Genomic DNA, 22,968 nt, shown 5'->3' on the forward strand with positions numbered 1-22,968 from the left:
TCTAGCCTATGGTATGTTCAGGTTGGGTTAAACACATATGAACGCCACCACAAATTCGTAAATACGAGCTCTGTCCTGAGTGTATGAGTTGGGGGCCAGTGAGATAACAAGTGAGAAACGTGGCCTAATATAATACCACAATATTTAGCAGTGACAGGCTTTTTTTTTTTTAGGCCTTATAGCCTTTTTAGGCTATAATTGCCTGCACAAAATATAATAGCATTGTGATATAACACTATAATATGTAACGATACAGTTTACATCGGCTTCAAATGAATTGAAAACATAAAACAGCAAAAAAAGAAGGAAAAAAAAGTAGAGTTTAAAAATCTTGCTGTATTTAAGTGTAGGCCAGTTAAGAGAAGGTAGGCTACACTGCCAACTTGCTCAGATGAAAGTGACTTGAACACAACTGAAGTCATGAACTGGACTTCACAACTTGTAATTATGAACTTCCCAGTAAAAGCACCCGTAGGCCTACATCTGAGTGAACTGTCTGTACTTGAACAAGAGTAATTGGAGGGCGGGGCTTAATTTTGTTCATGGGGAATTGATTGGATGGTTGTGGTTTGCTATTGGTTGATGTGATGTGAGTGACAGGTTGATCCCACCCTCGCACCAGTAAACACATCATCAGAGAGTGAGGGGAAGTTATTTTGATTAAAGAATGGCACAAAATTGTGCACGGATAAATCATTTATAATAAATAGCCTACTGCAATATTCCGTAAAAAAAAAAAAAACAAGAACTGTTCATTTTGATTAAATGGTGACTATAAAATTGAACTTGGGTAAATTTCCCTCAATTCACCCTATATACTGTTCTACTGTATTTTTGATCAAATAAATGTAAACAAAAAAACAATTAACAATAAAAAAAAATAATTAAAAAACGTAATGATTCCAAAATGTTTGACTGGTAATGAATTACGTATAAATAATGAAATTATTTTCACATTATTTTAGACCTGTTTTTTTCCCCTTTTCTTTTCTTTAACACATAAATACATTTGATAATTCAAATTTTCTCCAGTTCACAGCTTCTGTAAAATATAGCGACTTCTGTATATATAATAAACAGCGCCACCTAGTGGGTAACTGAAAAATGAGAAAGTTCTACAGCTATTAAAAACGTGGGTGCTAAAATGAGCATTTGATATGGGAGTTAATTCACTTTTTTTATATTCAAGATAAATAAAAAATAAAAAAAATAAAAAAAATCAATCAGGTCTCAAACAAGTTTTACACGTTTTTTTGTAGAAAAGTCTTTATTTACCATGCATTGAGGCATGCCAACATGTAACAAAAATCTTAAAACACTGAATAAATGACCACCTTTCAAGACGAAGTCTTCGACTGTTTGAACTACATACAGGCACTTCTTATTATAAATGTACACAAGGCCACAGATATAGCTCTTAGGAACATAACCGGATGATCTAATATTAAAGTAAACATGTATCTGAAACATTTAATCATAAACATTGTATTATGATCGATTACGTATATATTGGCAAAGAAAACATCATTTAACAATCCTATCCAACAGCAGATTGAACGACGCCGAATTGTGTTTTTATATAAAAACCATAAATATAAACAAGAAAAAGTTAACTAAATATCAAAATGCAAACCTAGGGCGAAACACTTCCTAACGTGTCTGGTATTCTTTAAAGTGGGCAGTAAAATGCTCGTCAGTTATTTAAATAAATCTTCTTAAAAAAGCAGAGGTGTAATTTCACCTAATTGTAAAAATAAGTTTTTGGTAGTGTTCCTGCATTATAAATCTCAATGTATGGCTGAGACACAGAGGACGTTTGATGCGTTTCATAATTAATATGATTGTCTCTGGCTCTCTAAGGCACGGTGAATATGGCAATGAAAGCGATTTCAGGCACCTCCAGTTTTTCAAGGCCTCACAGAAAACATGCACGTACTGTACGTATAACCCTGACCGTCGGTGTGGACTAGTTGGCCTGGTTCTTCTTCTTCAGAACATTGAGAAGGTTATCAGACATCAGGTAGGGTCGTTCTGAGCTGCCGTCGTTCCTCTCCAGGTCCTCCACTGCGATAAATGGAGAATGTGAGAAAAGAGTTGAGGAATAAACAAGCCATGGTGTACCTTTAGCCACAGGAGGAAAGGAAAGTGACAAACTCCTCACACACAAATGTAAACAGACCTAAATAACACATGTCCCTTCTTGCATAGTATTTATTAAAGATAAAAAAAGACAAGGCAGCAGACAAAGTTAAAGGCGTCTCAAGAAGGCAACGAGGTGTTTGGGTTTTCCAAAAACCGGATGCAAAGTGCTACAGTACCAAAAACAATAACCAACCTTAAAGTGCATTAAATAGATATGGCTTACAATCTACAGGAAATACAGAAATATTATTCAGTCTATCGTAGAATAAAACAGCAGCAAGTACATTAAAAAAAAAAATAACTAAATGCATCATTCATCTGACAGTACGGACAACTAAAAACACTGACTCACTAACTTTGATGAACAGTGTAAAAAATGCAATTACAACAAAGCTGTAAATGAAAAAAATATGATTGGAATATGTATTAGGAGAAAATACTATTTAGGTCTTTCTACTTCAAAATCTCGTGCTTACTTTCATGTGTCACTTGATGTTGTAATTATTTGTGAAATTTACTGATAATTTCTGACCTAAAAATAAATCCTACACTGGAAAAAATGAAGTAGAAAGACTTTCTTAGAAAACATACTCCAATAATCTTTGTTTTATTTACAACTATTCATATTATAACTATGAACTGATTCTTTTTATTGAATAAACAGACGCAAAGCAAAAGGCCACTTTAAAGTCAACATGAAATCAACATTGACCGAACATTTTTGCACGATTCATTGGTTGTCTTCACATACGTTTATTAAAACGTAATATTAAGCCCTTTTCTTTTTCATATAGAGACACTTTTCATCGTCCAAGTGCCACTATTGTTTTTTATGGTTAACACTTTGCAATTAGGTCCCATTAGTTATGCCAGTTAATGCATCAGCTGACATTAACTAACAAGAAGCAATATATTTGTTGCAGTATGTATTAATCTTTGTTAAAGTTAATTAATAAAAAAACACAACTGTTCATTGTAAGTTTGTGATAGTTCAGGTCCATTCAATAAAATGACCAAATACAACTTTTGATTTTAATAATGTATTAGTAAATCCTGAAATTAACATTGACTAAGATTAAGAAATGCTGTGGAAATATTGCTCATAGTTAGTTCATGTTAAATAATGCAGTTAACTAATGTTAACAATTGAAACCTTATTGTAAAGTGTTGACATTTTTATTATTTAAAGGAGTTCTATGACACTTTTTTTATGTTTTCCTTTTCCTTTAGTGTGTAATGGATCTGTCTGTGCATGTATATATAACGATCTGTGAAGTTATAAAGCTCATGGTTTCCCACAGAGATTTATAACAGAACACTGATCCAGACCAGCCTAAATGGCCTCGACTGAAGAACAGATATAACTACCTTGATCATCTACGACACAATGTGAAATTAGCATAATGCCATGCAAAGTCATACTCAATTGAATTGTAGTCGTCATGTCGCTGAGACGCAGTGTGTTTGGATGCGACAGCAAAATCACTGGGTTTGGCCTTCCGAAAACTGATGATATCAGGATTCAGTGGTTACGTTCTTGAGCAATACAACCCAAAAGTTTGCTTGTGCACAGCACATTTTACAGAGGACAGCTTCCTGAACCTGGGAGAGCACAACTCCGGCTATATGCAAAGACTACTTAGTGTGGAAGTAATATTTTTCCACTTATTACTGTGAAATTTTCTGCTGAAATCGCACTTGCAAAGTTGCTTCCGATCGATCGGCTTGATCATCCGCATTTTCATGATCCGACTCGGGCTCGAACTGATCCAGGAAAACGACGACATTAACTGTGCATTTACAATTGCTTAAAGCCTAGGAATCTGAAGCTCTCGATAATGGTAAAGGGACGTTACATTTCCGACACACGTTTGGTGTTTAGCCAATCACAATGCAGCGGGTCTGCTGGCCAATCAGAGCACACTGCGCTTTTTAGAGGGACGGGCTTGAAGAAATCAGCGCGTTTCGGACAGACTGGGAATAGAGGAGCTGCAATAATATACAGTGAGAAAAATAATGTTTTTTGAACATTAAAGCATGTTAACCTACTCGATTACACCCAATAAAAAATAAGAATGAACTTTTAAAATAGCATCATATGACCTCTTTAACATCCTGTTTCATTTGGAGAAACATCACATTGGGTTGCGAATGTAGTTTCATGTTGACTTCATTTTCAAGATCATTTTCCCTGTCTGTCCTTGTGTTACCTTAACATACATTATTCATTATCAGTCGACTGAACACATGATTAGTTAACTGCAGTTATGATTTAATCTTATGACCATTCAGTCTCTTAATGTAATAAATTAGATTATATTTCCATATTACGAAAACAACTGGGAAACTTTCAACAGTTTTCAATTGTTTTTGTCGGGCTCCGTCAGCTGGATGGTCTCGTCATGCGAAGCAGGGGTCCGAGCCGCGTCCGTGTCCTTCATCAGAATGTCGTGCAGCGATGCGGTCATGTAATACGGACGCGCTGTGGAGCCGTCATTACGCTCAAGGTCTTCACCTTTATGTGGCGTTAGTGGGTTTAGTAATGAGTGTGTGATTAAATGATTAATGTGTGAAATTTGGATTGTGAGGAAAAGATATTGAATATGAAGTATAGAAAAACCAAAAGAGGAATGATGAGAAAAGTGTAGGGAACAACCATAAAAAGAGAAAGAGAAAGAATCAGGTTATTATGAGATGAAGGGAAGAAAAGCACCATAGACAGATTAGAAACACCTCATACCAGAATACATAACTGAAACAGTAAATTCTCAGTCTAGCGGGCCATATTTATTAAGAGAAAACTGAGCTACATGCACTGCCATGCGCAATGAAGAGTCATTAGTGGCATAAGGCTTCTTCCAAACAGATATAATATTTCCCTGAATGCAATGCTATGGCATTTTTAAAAGGATTAAAAAAAAAAAGACACTTATTCAAGTGTGGACCTCGATGGCTTGATATTTATACTTGAACTACTGGATTCTGAGGTGAAAACACTTATTAATGGCAAGTACTCACAGAAGCAGAGGAAGAGTGTGTCCACACACATGGCGTAAACGCTGAAAAACCCATGGGCGATGAGGTAGGAGCCCACCAGCACGGTCTGGAGAAAGAACGCAAACATGTTTCAGGTGCTAAAGACAGGTAGAATACACTGCCATCCAAAAGTGTTTGTTTTTTTAAAGAAATGTATACTTTCATTCAGCAGGGATGCATTCAATTGATTAAAAATGACTGTAAAGACATTTACAATGTTACAAAAGATTTCTACAGAATCCTTAACAACAACAAAAATCAGTTTCCACAAAATATTAAGCAGCACACCAATTTTCAACATTGATAATAATCAGAAATGTTTCTTGAGCATCAAATCATCATATTGTAATGATTTCTGAAGGATCATGTGACACTGAAGACTGGAGTAATGATGCTGAAAATACAGCTTTGATCACAGGAATACATTTCTTATTTTACAGTTATTTTAACTAGTAATAATATTTCATATTATTACTGTTTTTACGGTATTTTTTATCAAATAAATGCTGCCTATAGCCCTATTCAGATAATAATTGTTTCTCATGTTCTTATTCCTCAAACCACTTACCAAAATAGGAACCCAGTAATAATGGAGACTGGGTGCAGCACCCTTAAACGCATCCGTTTGTCCTGAGAAGAAGAAGAAAGCGAAGATCCCTGGGAGGAAAAAAGATGGAGTGAGATCAGAAAAGCCTCAGTTCAGTCTTATTTAAACATGGTTTCATTCTCTCCAGTCTAAAGCAGAAAACTTACCCACAAGCCCAACAATAAGGAGTTTTCCAAGAAATAAGATGAAATCAGTGACCTTATCCAGGACTACAACCCTGTGACGAGAGAGAAAACATCTGTAAAACATGCTTGAAATTCATCCAGCCCATATAAACGTCCCAAAACTAGTGATCTGCTAATGATATTGCCTTGCATTTGTTTATTAATTGTTGGTCTGCATACGCATAGTACGTTCTTGCTGTTATCAGCATCACATATCATTGTTTGTTAGTGTTTCACACCATAACAGTGGTGCTTTTAAGATACTGTGTCACTTTAAAAATGTTAAACCCCTGTATTCAGTTCCAGTCTCTTCTGAAGTGCAGTGTCAGGGTTTCACTCACCTGATTACATTTCTCATCAGGAGCATGAAAGCATCACTTGCTGAGCGGCAGAAGTTTTTACCGTATATGGCCACCTGTGACAGAAGAGACACTTATTCAACAAAGACTGCATATAGATGTTATTAAGATTCTCATACAGTCTATATTATAAAGTATGCAGGCTTCAGCAAAAAAATTAAGACTGCCTCCTCTTTGACACATTAGTTCATAATTTCTCCAGCTGAGAGTGATGAAACTACATTAAACACTTCAAAAAAGGAATCAGAACAGTCAGTTTAGTTCAGGGGTGTCCCATCCTGCTTCTGGAGGACCACTGTCCTGCAAAGTTTAGCCTTAACAGTCCTGCCTGGAAGCTTCTAGCAAAGACTTGATGAAAAGCCTGCAACCTTAGCCAAAAAAAAAGAAAAAAGAAAAGCGTAACTCCTGCTGACGCTGTGGTAAGCAGGGAAGGAGACCAGAGGCCGTTTCTTTTAATGGATGTCAATGGAGGAGAGACTTCACTACGTTGAATAAACCACTTTTGTGAGGAAATAGCTTACCGGTATTTAATTAATCGACATTGTATTGGAAATTTTACATTTAGATGTGTTTTTTACTTTAACAAGTGTGCAACTTGTGTTAACGTTGAACATTTATTTTTACTCATAAGCATTTAAAGAAATATAATCATATAAGCTTGCAGGAACAAAATGTTTTGGGTAGCAAAGAGACTATGAGTACTCAAGTGACCTTTTGTACTTCAAATGTCCTTTTGTGTTCTTCAAGTGTGAAAAGTATGTGCGCAGCTTTGATAGAAATAGAGATAAGCAAAATGTGTGAAAAAGCTGCAGCTAAAAACAGGAAACTTTTGCAGACGTGGTATTGTTCTGTCTAGATAGAATATATGTTGGACAAGAGATCTCGAACAAGGACATTTCCTTTTAAGGTAACTAAGGCGATCTTTTGAGGCAGACCAGGATGTGTTTCGTGTATATAAGCTGGCAAAAAGGAGAAGTCGGGCGCGCTTCTCATATCAGACTCTGACTGATGTGTGAACAGCCTTTTTCTTGCAAGAAATAAAGCTGATCTTTGTTAACCTTTGAGATATCCTACTGTCTTACAATTATTGATAAAAGTTGAGAAAAGAATTTCCACAACAACATCCATCGGCTAATCTTCAACATGTTTGCTCTTAAACTTTCATTTTTGATTAAACTATTTTTTTAGTTAACACCGAAAAAAAAATGCTTTTTTAATAAGAGAAGTCACTGACAACTGCGCAACAGGTATGATTCAGTTTACGCCACTTCTCATTTATTTCTATGGTATTCGCAAACAGTGATTGACTGTCACACAACTCAATTCAATGACGTCAATGCTGTAATGTGATTGTTTATCAAAGCACATGTGATCCAAGTTAGCCATTACACTTTCTTCAATGGTAGAGCATGACTGAATTCAAAATCGCCCTCTATAGCCTCACTCCTATAATCACTATTCCCTATGTTAGTCCACTAATACAGCTCACTTGAAGAGGTCAATGAAAACGAATGAGTGAATTTGGACAGCCGTTGAGTGTACATCGGCCGTACACTTGTTATTGCAGTGCATTGTGGGATTGAATGAGTGCACTCGGTTGGTTTATGGTGAGTGAGTGCACTCGGACGCCACTAAAAATGGCTGTCCTCTCAAATAATTCCCTATTAATTTTGGATTTTAGTGAGTCTGAAGACCTTGATTATCTGGTTCAGGTGTGTTTGATTAGGGTTGGAGTTGAACTCTACAGGACAGTGGCCCTCCAGGAGCAGGATTGGACACCCCTGGTTTAATTCAATCAGTTAAAGAGTTTCTGCTTTAAATAATACGATGTAGTGTACGACCACGCACCATAATGTAAGCATTCCTGTTTATGAACTTGATGAACTTCTCCAGGCACCAGAAGCAGCATTTCAAACAGCACAACAAGAACTTAGCGAATTTATTCTCTGCTCCTGTGGGCAGAAGAGTTCACAAACAGATTACAGTGGGCAGTGTGAGATATGGCAAGTGATAATGTTCACCGTCATCTCAAAAGAATAACCTGCAGGGTCTCTAATCGCCCTAAAAGGGCTTATTTTGCGACAATAACCAGTTGAAGTTATTATGTGAACAAGGCTGGAGACTGATTCGAGAGACATGAAACTAGAATATGTGACAATGGTCAATTATTATTTTACTATTAATAGTTAATTATTATTTAACAGTCATTATACACTTTTAAAAAAACAACAACAACTCTTTTTCGAAGTTGTAAATGAAACAAATATTTATAGAAAATGCTATTTATAAGAAAATTCTATTTCAGTCTTTCTACTTGCCTTTCTTTGCAGTTAACTGTAAAATTTACTAGCAGTTTCTGAGTGAATTTGTTTCTACTTTCAGTGTATGCACACATATTAACCTATCGTAATCAACCGAGTTATGACTGACTATAAACGTTCTGTTGAAATGTTTTCTCTTACTGTACCTTTGAGTTTGTGGTCAATATACTCCAGCAGAACCCTGATAATCTGGACGATGGCGAGGATGAGAGAACCAAACGCCAGAGAGCCTGTGTGATACCTGCGTGTGGACAAAATGCATCAAATTTATCAATTAAAACGTCCCTAGGACCCGAATGACACACTTTGCTAACATGCATATATTTTTTTCTAAAGCCGTACCTGAGGGATCTGCCCAGAGAGGCACACAACGGGAAAGCGGGGATGTGGTCGGGTTTTTTTAAAGCCCAGTAGTAGGACGCAAACGCTCCTGCCAGAGTCATCTGACCCAGAGCAGTGACAAAGTTGGCACACCAGAAGAATAGGAAGACGTTGTAGAACTGAAGGACGATCAGGTATTTGTGATACGGCGTTTCCCCACCGTAGAACGCAAACAGGCACTCAGACCGCGGACAAGCTGTCTTCATAGCAGATAGACTGTAGTTCTACAAGGATCAGGGAAATGAGAAACAGGGATTATTCACTTACTTTAAAACAGACTAGATTTTTCCAACAAGTCTGCTTCAGTACATCCACATAATTTTATTCCACGTCAGACATTTCTATAAACTCCAATAAACAAGTATCATTCTTTATATATATAAATAAATAAATTCTTTGTAGTGTAAAAATCAGAAAATCTTTGCCTTCAGGTGTTTGGGTAACTGTTTTCAAACAATAGTGATGCATACTAGCTGATTTTATCAATATATATTTATAAAGTACAACATATTTGCATTAAAAAATAGAATTGTGCACCTAATATTTTAATACTATGACTGTACTCAATAAATAAATAAATATACATTTATGTATACACACCTCAGGGATGCAGGTTTCTCTGGAATATGAACATTCTGTTTCGTTGAAAACCTTATAAACAGGTTCACTAGATGTAGAGAGAAAACTGACCAGGGCGATTAAGGACTAGTACTGGTGCAATCATGACATACATACATGTATATGTATGTATGTATATGTATATGTATATGTATATTATCTTGGTGCTGGGAATGTTTAACTATAGCATTGCTATCATAAAAAAATCCCCAACTTTTTTATCTTATTATAAAATAATCCATTACAAACCATTATCCCCTGCTAGCAGATGCTGTAAACTACACCATTATGAGGGCAAAAAGAATCTGTCTGTACTGACGATCATACAAAAGTCTGAGTATCTGTGTATTCTGATTAAATTATTTATTTAAATTTAATTGAAATGTAATGCAAATTGAATTGAATTAGATGTTTTGGCTCATAAATGGACAGTTCACCTAAAAATGAAGCAAACTGTTGATGTACCCCATTGACTTCCATAGTATCCAGAAGTCAATGTGGTCCATCAACTGTCTGGTTACCCATATTCTTCAAAATATCTTCTTTTGTGTTCAGCAGAAAAAAGTAATGCCTATGGGTTTGGAACAACTTGAGGATGAGTAAATGATAACATAATTTTCATTTTTTGGTGAACTATCCCTTTAAAGGCATGTAATGGATTAACCTTTTGCCCCTCTGAACTAAGAACTATTTTAATTTAGATTTAAGTGAGTAACTATAAGATGCAAGTTCCTGTCCAAAAGCGCTAACACACATTCAAATTTCTGCTTGAGTCTTGAGTGAAGGATACACTGCAGTGACACCCCAGTAAGCGATGACTATGGTCAGGAGGAGGAAGGTAAAGATCGGGTAGAAAAGTGATGACATAACATAACCGATGGCCCTGAAAGAGGTCAAAGAAAACCACAACGAGGGTAAACAAGGCCAATGCTAAAGCACTAATACAAACCAAAGATTAAAAGGTAAAATAACCAATATGCCTATAAAATTTAATAATAGCCAGAATCCTGCAAAAAAACACAAACCTGCTGGCCTCTTTTATGAGCTCAACAGCGATCCGGATTCGGTTCCTGAGGAAGATGAGGAGGAGGATGATGATGAGCTCCAAAATAGCCAGAATGATTACTGAAGAAAGAAACATGTGTTACTTCAGTGCCTTTACAATAATATTTAAATGAAGCTTAAGTATTTTAATTGCATTTATATTTAAATGTAAATTACGTTTTAATGCAAATCTACAGCCAAAATGCAAAAAAATTATTTGCAAAGTTGTGAGATCCAATCTAAACTGAATGTGATTAGAGAGAAAAAATTGCTAGCTACCACCAAACAGTAATAAAAAGACACATATATTAGTATACAGAAAATGTGAGTGGTGTTTACTAATGTTTAATTCACCACCACAATTTGTTTTTAGGGCGTTTTCATGCGTTTAGGGTGTTCTGGGTGGTTTCTTCTTCTTCTTTCACTCACGATCATGTCGTTCCAAACCCATAAGACACGAATGAAGAATCTGAGAATCATTAAAAATATCTTCATTTGTGTTCTGAAGATGAACGATAGTCTAATGGATTTGGAACGACATGTGTATGAATACATTTTTGGGTTAACTCAACCCAACCACAGTGCTCTTTTTTCATTTTATTTTTTAAAAATTAATCTTATTGGTCATCCTTTACGTCTGTACGTTGGTTTCACAAATATTTAACCAATAAAAAGCATTTTTTTTAAAAGTTGTGACTAAACCATTGGCGATCTCTGCTTGTTTGCAATGCAAGGGAAAATAAAGAACTGATATTTGCGCAAGTACAGCATTTTATTTACTCAAGAAACACTATGTCCATAAAGGCTAATGTTTTTTTTTTTGCATTTGAAGAGTGGAGAATAGTCTTAGTCTTTGCCATCTAGTCTAGAAGCAAATAGTGTTTTAAATATCTATAATTATCTCATTTTGATCATGAGATTCCTACAAGAAAACTGAGACCACATATAGCTAAAATAAACATTATTGTACGCTGATGGTCAGAAACCTCGTAACTCAATTTGAGCTTGATTTTCATAAAATGTTAATATTATAATGACACGTGCAAGTGTCTGACCATAGCTAAATAAAGCCACAATACCAATTTCGACGACAGTGTTTAATTAAATACGAGGTTTCCGCCCGACAGCGATGATATGTAGATTTGTTGTTTTAACATAACCAACAACAACATCATACTTATTGTGTTCTTACTTGACTTAAGCTCAAGTTTCATTTTAAATGGGGGAACTACTTTCAACATAGCCTAATATCTAGATTTAAATGCCATTTGAAGCAATGCATGTGTGCAATTATGTTATATTTTTATATAGTGGTGTGCCGTGGGATTTTTTACAAATTAAAATAGATCCGCAGCAAAAAACAAAAGGTTGGGAAACACTGGGTTAACTAACCCTTTAAAAGAGCCTAACCACAAGTCTCTCTGATATTCCGACCAATATGGCACTCCTTAAATCTTAGTCAAAGATTGTTTTTTGACCCCCATATCTCTAACCCAAAATATAAGCAAATAAGCAGTGAAGCAACTCACTGAAGGCCAGCCAGGTCTGTCTGATGTGCAGGTAGACGGAGAAGTCGGGCTGGAAGCCCAGCTGCTGTAGAGTGATATTAGAGCCAGCCGAGTCCTTCATATTGACATACTTTACGCTGCAGTGAGCAATACCTGCGTAAAGAACAGACAAACGATTGACCGCTTTTATCCATTTTTGCAGCATCATCAGATGTACTGCAGCAGATTAATGTATCTTAGTGTATGAAGACTGTACCATAGGCAATGACAGCGATGACCATGAGTATCATGACCCAGACCATGATTCCAGCCAGATACCGCAGGAGAACGATGAAGATCAGACTCAACACCACAGCAATCAACAAACAACTGCAGAAACAAACAGATTAACACTTGTTCACAGCAGGAAGAAAGTAGCTAAACCACTGCAATTATCGTCAACTTAAAAACATTTACAGTAAAAATACTGTAAAAAAAGCTTTATTTCAGCTAGTTTCAAAGCCAACGTTTCTAATTTTCCTTCAATTTAAGTACTAAAATTACTAAAACTAAGACTGAAAATTATTCATTTAAAACTGAAATAAAACAAAAAATTAAATAGACATATTACTAAAAGCATAATAATAAAACCAACAAAATTAGACAAAATTACTACAACAAACTAATAAAACTCAAATAAACCGGAAAAAAATCTAATCTAACAAAAAAAAAACAACAACACTGATTCAAATGTTAGCACTAAAATGAATGAGTAATTTCTATTGAAACTAGAGAAAATTTAATCACTAAAATAAAAAATGACTTACACTAGGATCCAGTACCAAGACTTTGTGTAATCCTCAAAGATCTTCATTGCAACTTGTCGACCCTCCATGACTATTGTGGCGTTCCTGCGATTGTCAAAGCAAACATGGATTTATAATAAATAGCCCCCTAGAATTGCACTGTAATCGCATCTGCAGTAGTGGCATGTAAATGAGTTATTTTCTTGCAAATGTATGTTTGAGTATTATAAATATGTTTACTTCATCCCAGCCACCAGGTCTTTGGCATTTCTAGTCTTCTCTCCATCATTAAATGTCTCTTGATCGCCCACGGTGATGACTTCACCCTTTTTGCCCAGAGATGGAAAACACCTTTGCAAAACTGAAAAAAATAAAAAAATAAACATAGCATTATGTAAGTAAATTTGCAATTATTCCCAATAAATATTAAAAGTGTAATAATAAGAACAAGAGTCTTACATGGTTTGCTGGAAATCAGATATGCAGGGCACAGTTTTTCTTGCAAAATTTGCGGCACAGACTTTAGAGAGAGACAGTATTGGTCATTCATTAGACATTTGCAAAAACTAGATACTTGCACACAACAACAAACATTTTTTTTTTTTTATATATATATATGTTACAAAACTAACGTACCTTCAGCCCAGGTTCTTCTCTGCAAAATTGTTTGTATTCTTTCCAATCGAATGGATTTGAGAAGGCATTTAGCAGAGTCATAGTGCGATTAGGACATTTCTCTACACACACCTAAACACAGAAAGAAAACAATTTGATATAAGATATAAAGTTTTAACAGGGTTGACTGCCCAAAACAAAACCAAAAAATCCTGACTTATAACTTTATTTTATAAAGATGAGACGTCAGTGCTAAAAAATAAGACAGACTTCATAATGGAATGCTATACTGCACATCACAGTGAAGTGCCTATTGTTTATGATCTTCTCAGTTCTCGCGCATGCGTCGTGGCGCTCTCAGAGGCCCACATGCAAGAAAATGAAGTGTTGAATAAAGTTGTTATTTTTGTTTGTTTTTTTTGCGCACAAAAAGTACTCTCATCACTTGGTAAACTTAAGGTTGAGCCACTGTAGTCACTTGGACTATTTTAACAATGTCTTAACTAACTTTTCTGGGCCGGCAGATGAGATTACCCAGCAGCCTATGAAGGCGTGAGCCAGCTCTCAGATTTCATCAAAAATATCTTAATTTGTGTTAATTTGAGTGATTACTGACAGAATTTTAATTTTTGGGTGAACTAACCCTTTAATGTCATCATGAAATCAAAATGGACACTATTTACTTTGTTAGCGCACATTAGTAGTCTTGTGGTGAACGATTAATCTTTGCAAGTTAATACACCGAAAACATTTTGTTTGTCGTGGTAATCTTTAATCAAAATCTGAAAATGTGCTTCTTCTCTGGAATGGTGTTCCTTCTCTGATGACGTCAGTTTGACGGCTTGGGTTGAATATCTTTAACACCTCCCCTCCAACTTCAGTCTGCTATGAGCGAGAGATGGAGAGGAGGTGTGCTCAATTCATAATATTACTGAATATTAAGTTTCTTTTAAACCCCAAGTTAAGCAAGCCAAAGGCGACCCAAACTCAGGTGACCGTAATGGCCAAATTAACAAACATGGTATGATTTTTTTAATCCAGGCGTCTTACAAATTAGATTTGTGGATTGATATCATGCTGACATTTTGTATCCAGCTCCTTCTGCGTGTAAATCCGGATACGAGCCGACAGCATTAGGAGGAAATGCCCATCATCGTTACAAAAAATTATCATACTTTGAATTGAATTCTGCAATAATAGTATGAGTAGTAAAGTAGTATGCCAATCCAAAAATACGGTAGGCACAGGGTGGAACAGATGGGGTGGAGAGGACACAAACCTGAGGGGTCGGACACTGGAACTCTAGGAGGACCATGGGACTGGCACACTTCATCATGTTAAAGTAGAACAACAAGGGCCTCTTCCTGTTACACATGTCACAAATACAAATGTTCAATTAAGTGAGGCTTTTATTAATTCATTTCACTGATACAGGGCTCAAAATTGTAACTTGAAAAAAAAAAATTTTACTGGAAAATGCATTTTTACAATATGCGAGAACTGCATGATTCAGGATAAATTGAGAGTGAGAGTGCGTTTTAAAATAGAGATCACGATTTTGAACAGACAACTACACAAAATAACGTAATTCACTAGAGGTTCTGACAAAATGTTGATTTTTGCAGTCCATTTAAAATTATTTAATTTATTTTTAAATCGTTTTGAATGAATGATTCGATGATTCACTCAAAGACTGCTGGATGAATCAGTGTTTTTGAACAAATCTCTTCAAGCTGAATAATTTCAAATGCATTTTTTTAACAGTCACAAATCCTTAAAAACCAAAGGTAAGGTTATATGATGTGATGTCACAAATGATGTCAAACCTGGATCAACAAAAGTAAAAATAATCTTAAATTTGTGAGACTTACTCCAGATTTCCCTGTCCACAGTACTGTCCCATGCTGTCTGTGGGGTAGATCACCTTCCTCGGGTCACCGTGAGTCCAGGCTGAGGGTGCAAGACAGAAATGATGAGTATGTCTCTCACACACACTCTCACACACACACACACACACACACACACACACACACACACACACACACACACACACACACACACACACACACACACACACACACACACACACACACACACACACACACACACACACACACACACACACACACACACACACACACACACACACACACACACACACACACACCTTTTAACAGGCTTTTTGAGTAGCCATTACCTTTCCAAAACCATGTCAGATGTGCGAGTATGAGAGAGTTAAAACAAATTTTAGAGCAAATAGATTAGGAAATATTTTAAATATCTCCAGAAGGCTTTTAGCCTCCTGAATCACCCAGTCCTGCCATGCACACAGACAAACGGTCATCACACACTTGTAAACCAATAATAAACACTACATATAACATTAAAGGGTTCATTGTTACACAGTACCCAGTTCATAACACTATTGCAGACTGACTTACCCAGTATTCCCACTGCGATGTAGCCCACTATGGCCACAATGAAGAAGATACAGCAAATAATGTCTGTACATCCTCTGTGGTGCAGAAAGAAACGGTCTGTTACAACATGCTTTAAAACTACAGGACCAGAATGTATCAATGTCTTATATGACGAACCAACATCAAGAATTGCTGTTTGCAGAGGTTTGATGTCAGTGCTGATAAACTCTATTGGTTATTGCATATCTCTTGAAGAATAGCAGCACAGGAAATTTGAACCAAAAGTGGGAATGAGTTACAGAGCAACAGATTTTCTTAAAGGATTTTTGGCAATTAACAACTTTGACTTTAGTCTGTTGTATTGCTATGGGACTGGAATTTGGCACACAAGCATTATGGACTACTTTTATGACACTTGGGGCTTTTTGGCACTTTTTGGAGCTTGAGAGTCCCTGGTCACTTATTATATAGAAAAAATAAGAGCAGTGTGAATAATCATTGAATAATCTATTTTGTGTTTCACATAAGAAAGCAAGTTAGATTTGGAACGACATGAGAGCGAGTAAATTATGACATTTTGTGTGAGTGTGAACTATCATTTTAATGTTTAAGCAAAATCTAGTTATTAAAAACAGATCAAATCAGTTCGATTCTTACCTGTTTTGGATGGGCCCTTTGAAGTCGGGGTCATATTTTTTGGGCTCTCCTGTGAGAACAACAAGGAGAAACTAAATTAAATACGACTCAACTAAAACAATCAACATTTCAGACATTGTTAGACCACAAGGAAACCATGTTAGATCACTTACAGAGCATAAATTTGCTCAGTCAGGCTTTTGTTAGCCCAATTAAGCACAATGAAACACACTTTGTGAATGACTGCTGATCTACAGCAGGGGATTTTCTTCAGCGCACGCCTGGAAAATGACATTCCAGCCCAGTGAGTGAGCAAGAGCTTCTGCTACATTGTAAATAACCACCTAGGACACCCTATCAACCACCCAAAACACCCCAATGCACAGGAACATGCTAAAACCCACTCAAACCATCCCAGCATTGATGTAGTGACTTCTGCAAGGGCAAACACCACTCACATTTCCTTCAGAAAATTAAGTCTAGTTGTGCCAGAAACAACAGCGTCCCACGCACAATTGTTTTGGAAAAACTTCCCAATTTACAGCCCTGGAATGGAGCCTCCTATTACAAAATGGCACAGAAAGGGTAAGCCAAGCATGCTTTTAAATGCAACATGACTTCTAATTAATGTACATTTGTTGCTGCTTGTCAGTAACATCTAGAGCCAGGGGGTTGTTCCTAAAATAAATAAGACATGTAGTATGAAATGTTGAGCTAAACAGCTAGTAACCAAGCTGCCCTGTTAAGTTAATTTAGCTCAAACTATGAGTCAGCTGGAAGTATTTGGATCCTCATGCCACACTTAAAAATATCTGGATGGCAAGAAAAGAATGTCAATCCAGCTGCATTAGGTTAAAAAATATAGATTGCACAAGCACAATGTTAAACCAACAGATTTCAAAACAAAGACAAAAAAAAAAATATGTGGGGACTCCAAACACTTTGAAACCAGTTCCAGTTCCTTACAAAAATGGCTAAAAAAAAAGTGAAGTAATTCATTTCAGAGAAGAACAGTAGAAACTGAGCACAGTTGCGTTGATAATTTTGGATCTACTATAAACGTTAAGTCAGTCCAAATACTGTACTTTTTGAGGCCACTGAACTCCCATCTTGTGAACTGCAATAAACCAAGAACAGATGTGCAAATGCTCTTATTCGCCAACCACAGAGCTCTGGTGCGGAAAAATCTGGTACAATCTTTCCATTTACTTTGTAAAAAAATGCCTTGTGTGTACTGGAACAAAAAAAAAAAAAAAAAAATCTGCCCTGTTTATGTCTCAGACATCCACGAAAAACATGCATACTAACTTGCCCAAACACATTTGATTACACAACACTTTTTGCAAAAAGTGATCAACATAATGACTTAATGCACTACATTTACATTTATTAATTTAGCAGATGCTTTTATGCAAAATGAGAAACACCACCAGCAATTGGTCATAAGAGCGAACAATATCATTCACAGTACACAATGTTAAGTTTAGTATACACTAGATTAGAAAAGCAGATGTGAAATGCATTAACTAGTAGTAGTAAGTGCCTAGGTTTATGGCTGTGGGTTAGTTAAATGCTTATAGCCTTAGTTGCTACTATAATATCATTCAGCTTTATGTTAAATAAGTGAGCTTCATTACAATATTTTCTTCTATCTTGGAATGAAAACAACTGCTGAGGATTGCTAAACTGTAGGCAAACCCTCACCACTTTAAGGGAAGACACTGCCATTGGAATTTCTGCTGTGGCATCTGACAGTAAACATCCACACCCTAGTAGACACGCAAAGACTGAGTGCTTCAGTTCCCAGGCAGACCAGGGTATTGTGAAGATGGACAAAGGCCTAGTATGACACTAATGCAGTGTGAACACACTTCTTCCAATGCACTAAATGAACGCAAACGGCTAATGGCAAACAAGCCAACAGTAGCGCCATTAGAGCAGCCTCTAAAAACTCCTAAAGCACTCTCTGAAAACAAAGCTGTAACTGGGACACAGTAGTACACGGTACCCTTTCAAAAGGTGTACAATTTAGGTACTACATCAGGAAACAATACCTTTAAGGTATTACTGTGCATCCTATAGGAGTAAATATTGCAAAAAGGTGTACCTTTGAAAGGGTACCTCCCAAGTGACAGTGAGAGTCACTGAAATATCCCATGTTATGGGAAACCATTTGAACCAACGTCTGCATAAAAACCAGGCTGACCGCACAGAAAAGATCTGGATTCAGCTAAACACTCCCATTTTTACCATTACTCATGTAAGACACAACTTTACTTGTGGTCAGTTACTCAGAGAGAGCTTCCAAGGGTTTGTCCACATGTCAAAACCAAGAAAACACTTGCATACTAGAGGAGATACCATCAAGTGACGTTACCGTTTTTTTTGTAAGCACCTTCCTCTGCGGGCATCTTGATGTTCAGTGGCTCTGATGATCTGATATTCCTTCCTCACTGTTTAGGGAAAAGTCCTTCAGCCGTCTATCTGACTTTAACTTCCTGATTTCAAGCGGGAAACAACCTTCCGCTGTTGAAAACTGGTTGAACAGGTTTAAGCTGAACTAAACACCACCTTTTCAAGCAAGAAAATATTGGATTTCTCTCATTTGATCTTTCTAAACTTGGCCTGGTGTCCTTTCTGAACTGTTTGTAAGTTTTCTTTTGTCTCTGAAGGACTAAATGGAGCAGTTTTGGGTCTCTAACATCAGGAGGGATCAGAGCTGGGTGTCACGACAATGACACCCGACTCGGTTTAGATTAACTTTGTCTTGCAGATGCTGGTGCAAAGCAAGTTTTTCGTGCAAATATCTCTCGAACCATTACCAACATGAGTGGAACCTTTTGAACAAACATGAGATCTTCTGGTTTAGGTCACAAACAGCCTGCTTTCAGTGGAGGTTTATCAGTGTGTGAAATCAATGCATATGCAAACATGTGGTACATCAAAAGGTGAAAAAAGAAAAGCTTCCCATTGGTTTCACACTATCTATTGGGACCTGCTCATGTGCATCTCCACTCATGCCGATATAACGTAATTAATTAAAGCTAGTAATGTCATTTCATTCATTCTTTAAAGCGACAAACGTTTTGGCTCAATTTTGCTTAGATTCAGACAAAATTAAAATTAAAAGAAAATTAAAACTGATATCAATCAAAATCTGACTGTTGTCCGTAACTGCATGTTGCCAAATCTGAGGAAAATGTACAAAGTTTTTGTTATAACTTAGATCAGTGGTTCCCAACCCTGCTCCTGAAGGACCCCCAACACTGCACGTTTTCTTTGTCTCCCTAATCAAACACACCTGATTCAACTCATCAGCTCATTAACCCATGTGATAATGAGCTGATGAGTTGAATCAGGTGTGTTTGATTAGGGAGACAAAGAAAACGTGCAGTGTTGGGGGTCCTTTAGGAGCAGGGTTGGGAACCACTGACTTAGATACTATTAAAGTTTGTATTAGTTTGAAATTGAATACGTTTGGGATGTTTAATATTTTATTTTAAGTTACAAAAATGTTTTGTTTTTTTTGTTAACTATAATAACCCTTTCAAAGGATTTTTACTATCAGAAAAAATATATACATTTTACAAGTCCTCTGCCATCCTTTTTCATAAGCTGTAATCATTTTTCTGTAATTATTGTAATCACTTCTCTATGGAGCCCCTAAAAGGACAAAACATGAGATGACAGGAAAAATAAAGTCGTCAAATATTTTGCGTTTTCTTGCAAATGTTGTGCGTTCCCCCAAGAAACTTTGCATTTACTCGCAAAATGTATGGTTAAAACTAAGTTAATTGTGTGTTATTAAGCAAGATTTTTGATGTGAATCTGCAAATAATCTTTATTCATTAAATATAGCTTCATTTTAAAGAATTCAAGTCAGAGAAAAGTGGACAGAAATGTCCAAAATAGTCATTGCTCATGAAAATACGCACTGTTCTTAAATGAGTAAAGTAAGAAATCAAATCAATAGCACTTCCATTAGTCCAAATGACTAATGGAAGGAAAGCTGCTATCAGCAGTTCAGGATGTGATCACAAGACGTCTAACTATTACTGTAAATGAAGCTAAGACATTTCAAAAGTCACCTCACAGTTAAGATTATATCAAGTGGAAAGGATCCGAAATGCCATGTTGGTTTATATGAGTCTTTTCCTGTCGTCTGGCTAACGAGGAAATAAAACACTTTGCTCTCTGATAAATTCAGGATTGAAAAGACTCATTGCAAATGTTCATATTATTTTTACTGTACAGCACTTTGGAGTTTTGGAGGTGCTTTATAAATAAATAAACACAATACAAATTAGGCAATATAAAAATATATTGCGGTGCTCGCAAACTATTTGAGAAGTTTGAGAAGTACAACTGAATGTAAAAGTCATCCCTTCCCTAATTTGAAACAGCTGCAGTCGCACTCAGTCCCTCAGCAGCAGAAATAGCACATAAGTACAGCTTAAAGTTTAAAATGAAGAGGTAAAGGCCTTATTTTATATCTTTAAAAAGCGCCATCCTATATTCCACCCTTTAATTACCCGTACATGCACTCCCAACTCATGAGAGCAGACTTTAGTGCTCTATGACTTTGGTTACCAGATACTTTACAAGGACATACGAGTAAAACCAGGGCTGAATATTAAAGCAAGGTTTTTTTTTTTCTCAACACAATTGTTCCAAATACTGACTTTTAACCTAATAGACAAGCAACAATGTTCTTGTAAAAGCAACATTGTATTAAGGAGTTTCCATCAGAAATCCAGGACAGAAACCATATGCAAACGATTAAAACAACCACAATTGACCCTTTCAATGGTTTCCATGTTGTATCCATACTCACAACAGCTGTGTGGTTTCATATGTCTGTATGTAGTTTAACCCTGTGGCACAACTTTAGTTGTATTTGCTTTGACATGATCTGGAAACACAGTTATCTTATCTAACAATAAACACGCCCACCTTCTATTTCCAGTCACACAGCTTTATTTGTTATAATAATTATAACAACAACAAAAAACTACTGTTTTCATATTTTCAACTAATATAACAAACATGTTTACTATTATAGTACAACTGAACACATGAACATTTCAGCCATGCTGTCACATGTGATGAAAGGACAGCATTTTTTTTTTGGTCAACCACCAAATTTGCAGTACCTACAAATAGGCTAAGTCAGCAACTAAAATGAGTGACAAAAGCCACAATGTTTACAGATATAACTGTTAGGAGTAAGAACATATCTACACAAAACATGAAGCAAATCCCAAATTCTGACATAGTAAATAACGGGGGGGTTATAACGTTAGGCGTTGCCTTAACTTACTAACACAACAGCTTTAACACTCATAACACAACTGTTTTTTCACCTTAACACGGCATATAGAGTCAAAACATGTAACAGTTGTTCTTACTATTAGCGGCGGAGAAGTTATTAAAATGAATTTCAGTTTCTGTTTGGTAGCGTTAACATTTGAGGAGGACTCTTAATAACACCAAATCATAAACTTTCAATACAAACACCAGCAAATGTAAAACCGAAATAAACTTGCCGTATTTTGGCTTCTCTTCCATATCCATTTCAGGTTAACATGCATGTACGAACTGTGGTGAACTATTCTTCTTGGTGGTCATGCGTTTCAGTCCACAACAAACTGCAGAGCAGACTAGCGAATTCATACGAGTCATGAGAGAGAGCTTTGATTGGCAGTTATTTTAACCAATCACTGGGCTTTCTGCTTCTCTGACAAGTGGAGTTCAACGGCCAGTAGAATCCTGCTTTGAATCCTACGTCCAATCTTTTCTCTTTTTTTTTTCTTTTTTTTTAAGGCTTATAAGGGGAGAATTTTTTTTCTTTATTGAACAATTATTCATGTACAAACGATAAGGCAATATTATTAAATCTTTACATAAAAAAACATACAAAACAGGTGCATGAAATAACCACAAATACACAGAAAAATAAATAATTAAATAAATAAATAAATAAAATAAAACAAATAAAATAAAATAAAATTAAGGGGCTAAGGTTTTTCTTTTACATCATATTCTTCTATGGTGGAAAAAAGACTAATTGCGTTTTTCTTTTTTATCACTTTGAGGGCTTTTGTATAAGAAACAAATTCACCATGAAATGCACAGAACATTGGTTTCATCTTTAGGTATTTTGATTTGTGCACATAAAATTTTCCAAGCATGAGGATATTGTTAACCAGGAAGTTATCTTTGTTATTGTTCATTATAAGTCCATAGATAATGTCCTTTGCAGTGAAGTCTTCGAGGTGAGGTATCTTTGGGTAAAGCCAGTCATAAATATCAGACCATAAGGCCTCCACATA

General features: G+C 36.1%; 1 protein-coding gene across 2 annotated transcripts; it reads right to left on the reverse strand.

Annotated features, from left to right (window-relative positions):
- Window positions 1-1,242: 1,242 nt before the first annotated feature.
- On the reverse strand, window positions 1,243-22,437 carry LOC311300788 (choline transporter-like protein 2). Of its 2 annotated transcripts, none has more exons than XM_084425357.1 (22): window positions 22,183-22,437; window positions 16,658-16,706; window positions 16,022-16,095; window positions 15,452-15,530; window positions 14,860-14,944; window positions 13,602-13,712; window positions 13,425-13,485; window positions 13,206-13,326; window positions 12,987-13,070; window positions 12,437-12,549; window positions 12,202-12,333; window positions 10,654-10,753; window positions 10,419-10,511; window positions 9,611-9,695; window positions 8,972-9,234; window positions 8,776-8,870; window positions 8,157-8,260; window positions 6,291-6,364; window positions 5,932-6,002; window positions 5,747-5,835; window positions 5,161-5,245; window positions 1,243-2,064 (listed from the first exon to the last, which is right to left on the reverse strand). In XM_084425357.1, exons 1-22 carry the CDS (start codon window positions 22,208-22,210, stop codon window positions 1,967-1,969), a joined length of 2,094 nt encoding a protein of 697 aa, XP_084281483.1. In that variant the 5' UTR covers window positions 22,211-22,437; the 3' UTR covers window positions 1,243-1,966. The 2 variants fall into 2 exon arrangements, with proteins under 2 accessions (XP_084281483.1, XP_084281482.1); XM_084425356.1 differs by lacking the exon at window positions 1,243-2,064 and adding an exon at window positions 2,797-4,657 and having other exon boundaries at window positions 22,183-22,319.
- Between the last annotated feature and the right edge of the window lie 531 nt (window positions 22,438-22,968).

The sequence above is a fragment of the Rutilus rutilus genome (genome assembly GCF_951802725.1).
Source record: "Rutilus rutilus genome assembly, chromosome: 1".
Classification (NCBI taxonomy): Eukaryota; Metazoa; Chordata; class Actinopteri; order Cypriniformes; family Leuciscidae; genus Rutilus; species Rutilus rutilus.

What these genes read in the sequence shown, in the direction of transcription:
- LOC311300788 (XM_084425356.1), bottom strand. Translation starts at nt 22,210, where the DNA reads ATGGATATGGAAGAGAAGCCAAAATACG. An exon ending in CATCGCAGTGGGAATACTGG is followed by an intron (nt 15,531 to 16,021) that starts GTAAGTCAGTCT and finishes TTGCACCCTCAG; the next exon opens with CCTGGACTCACGGTGACCCG. An exon ending in CACACTCTTCCTCTGCTTCT is followed by an intron (nt 4,658 to 5,160) that starts GTGAGTACTTGC and finishes CGCCACATAAAG; the next exon opens with GTGAAGACCTTGAGCGTAAT.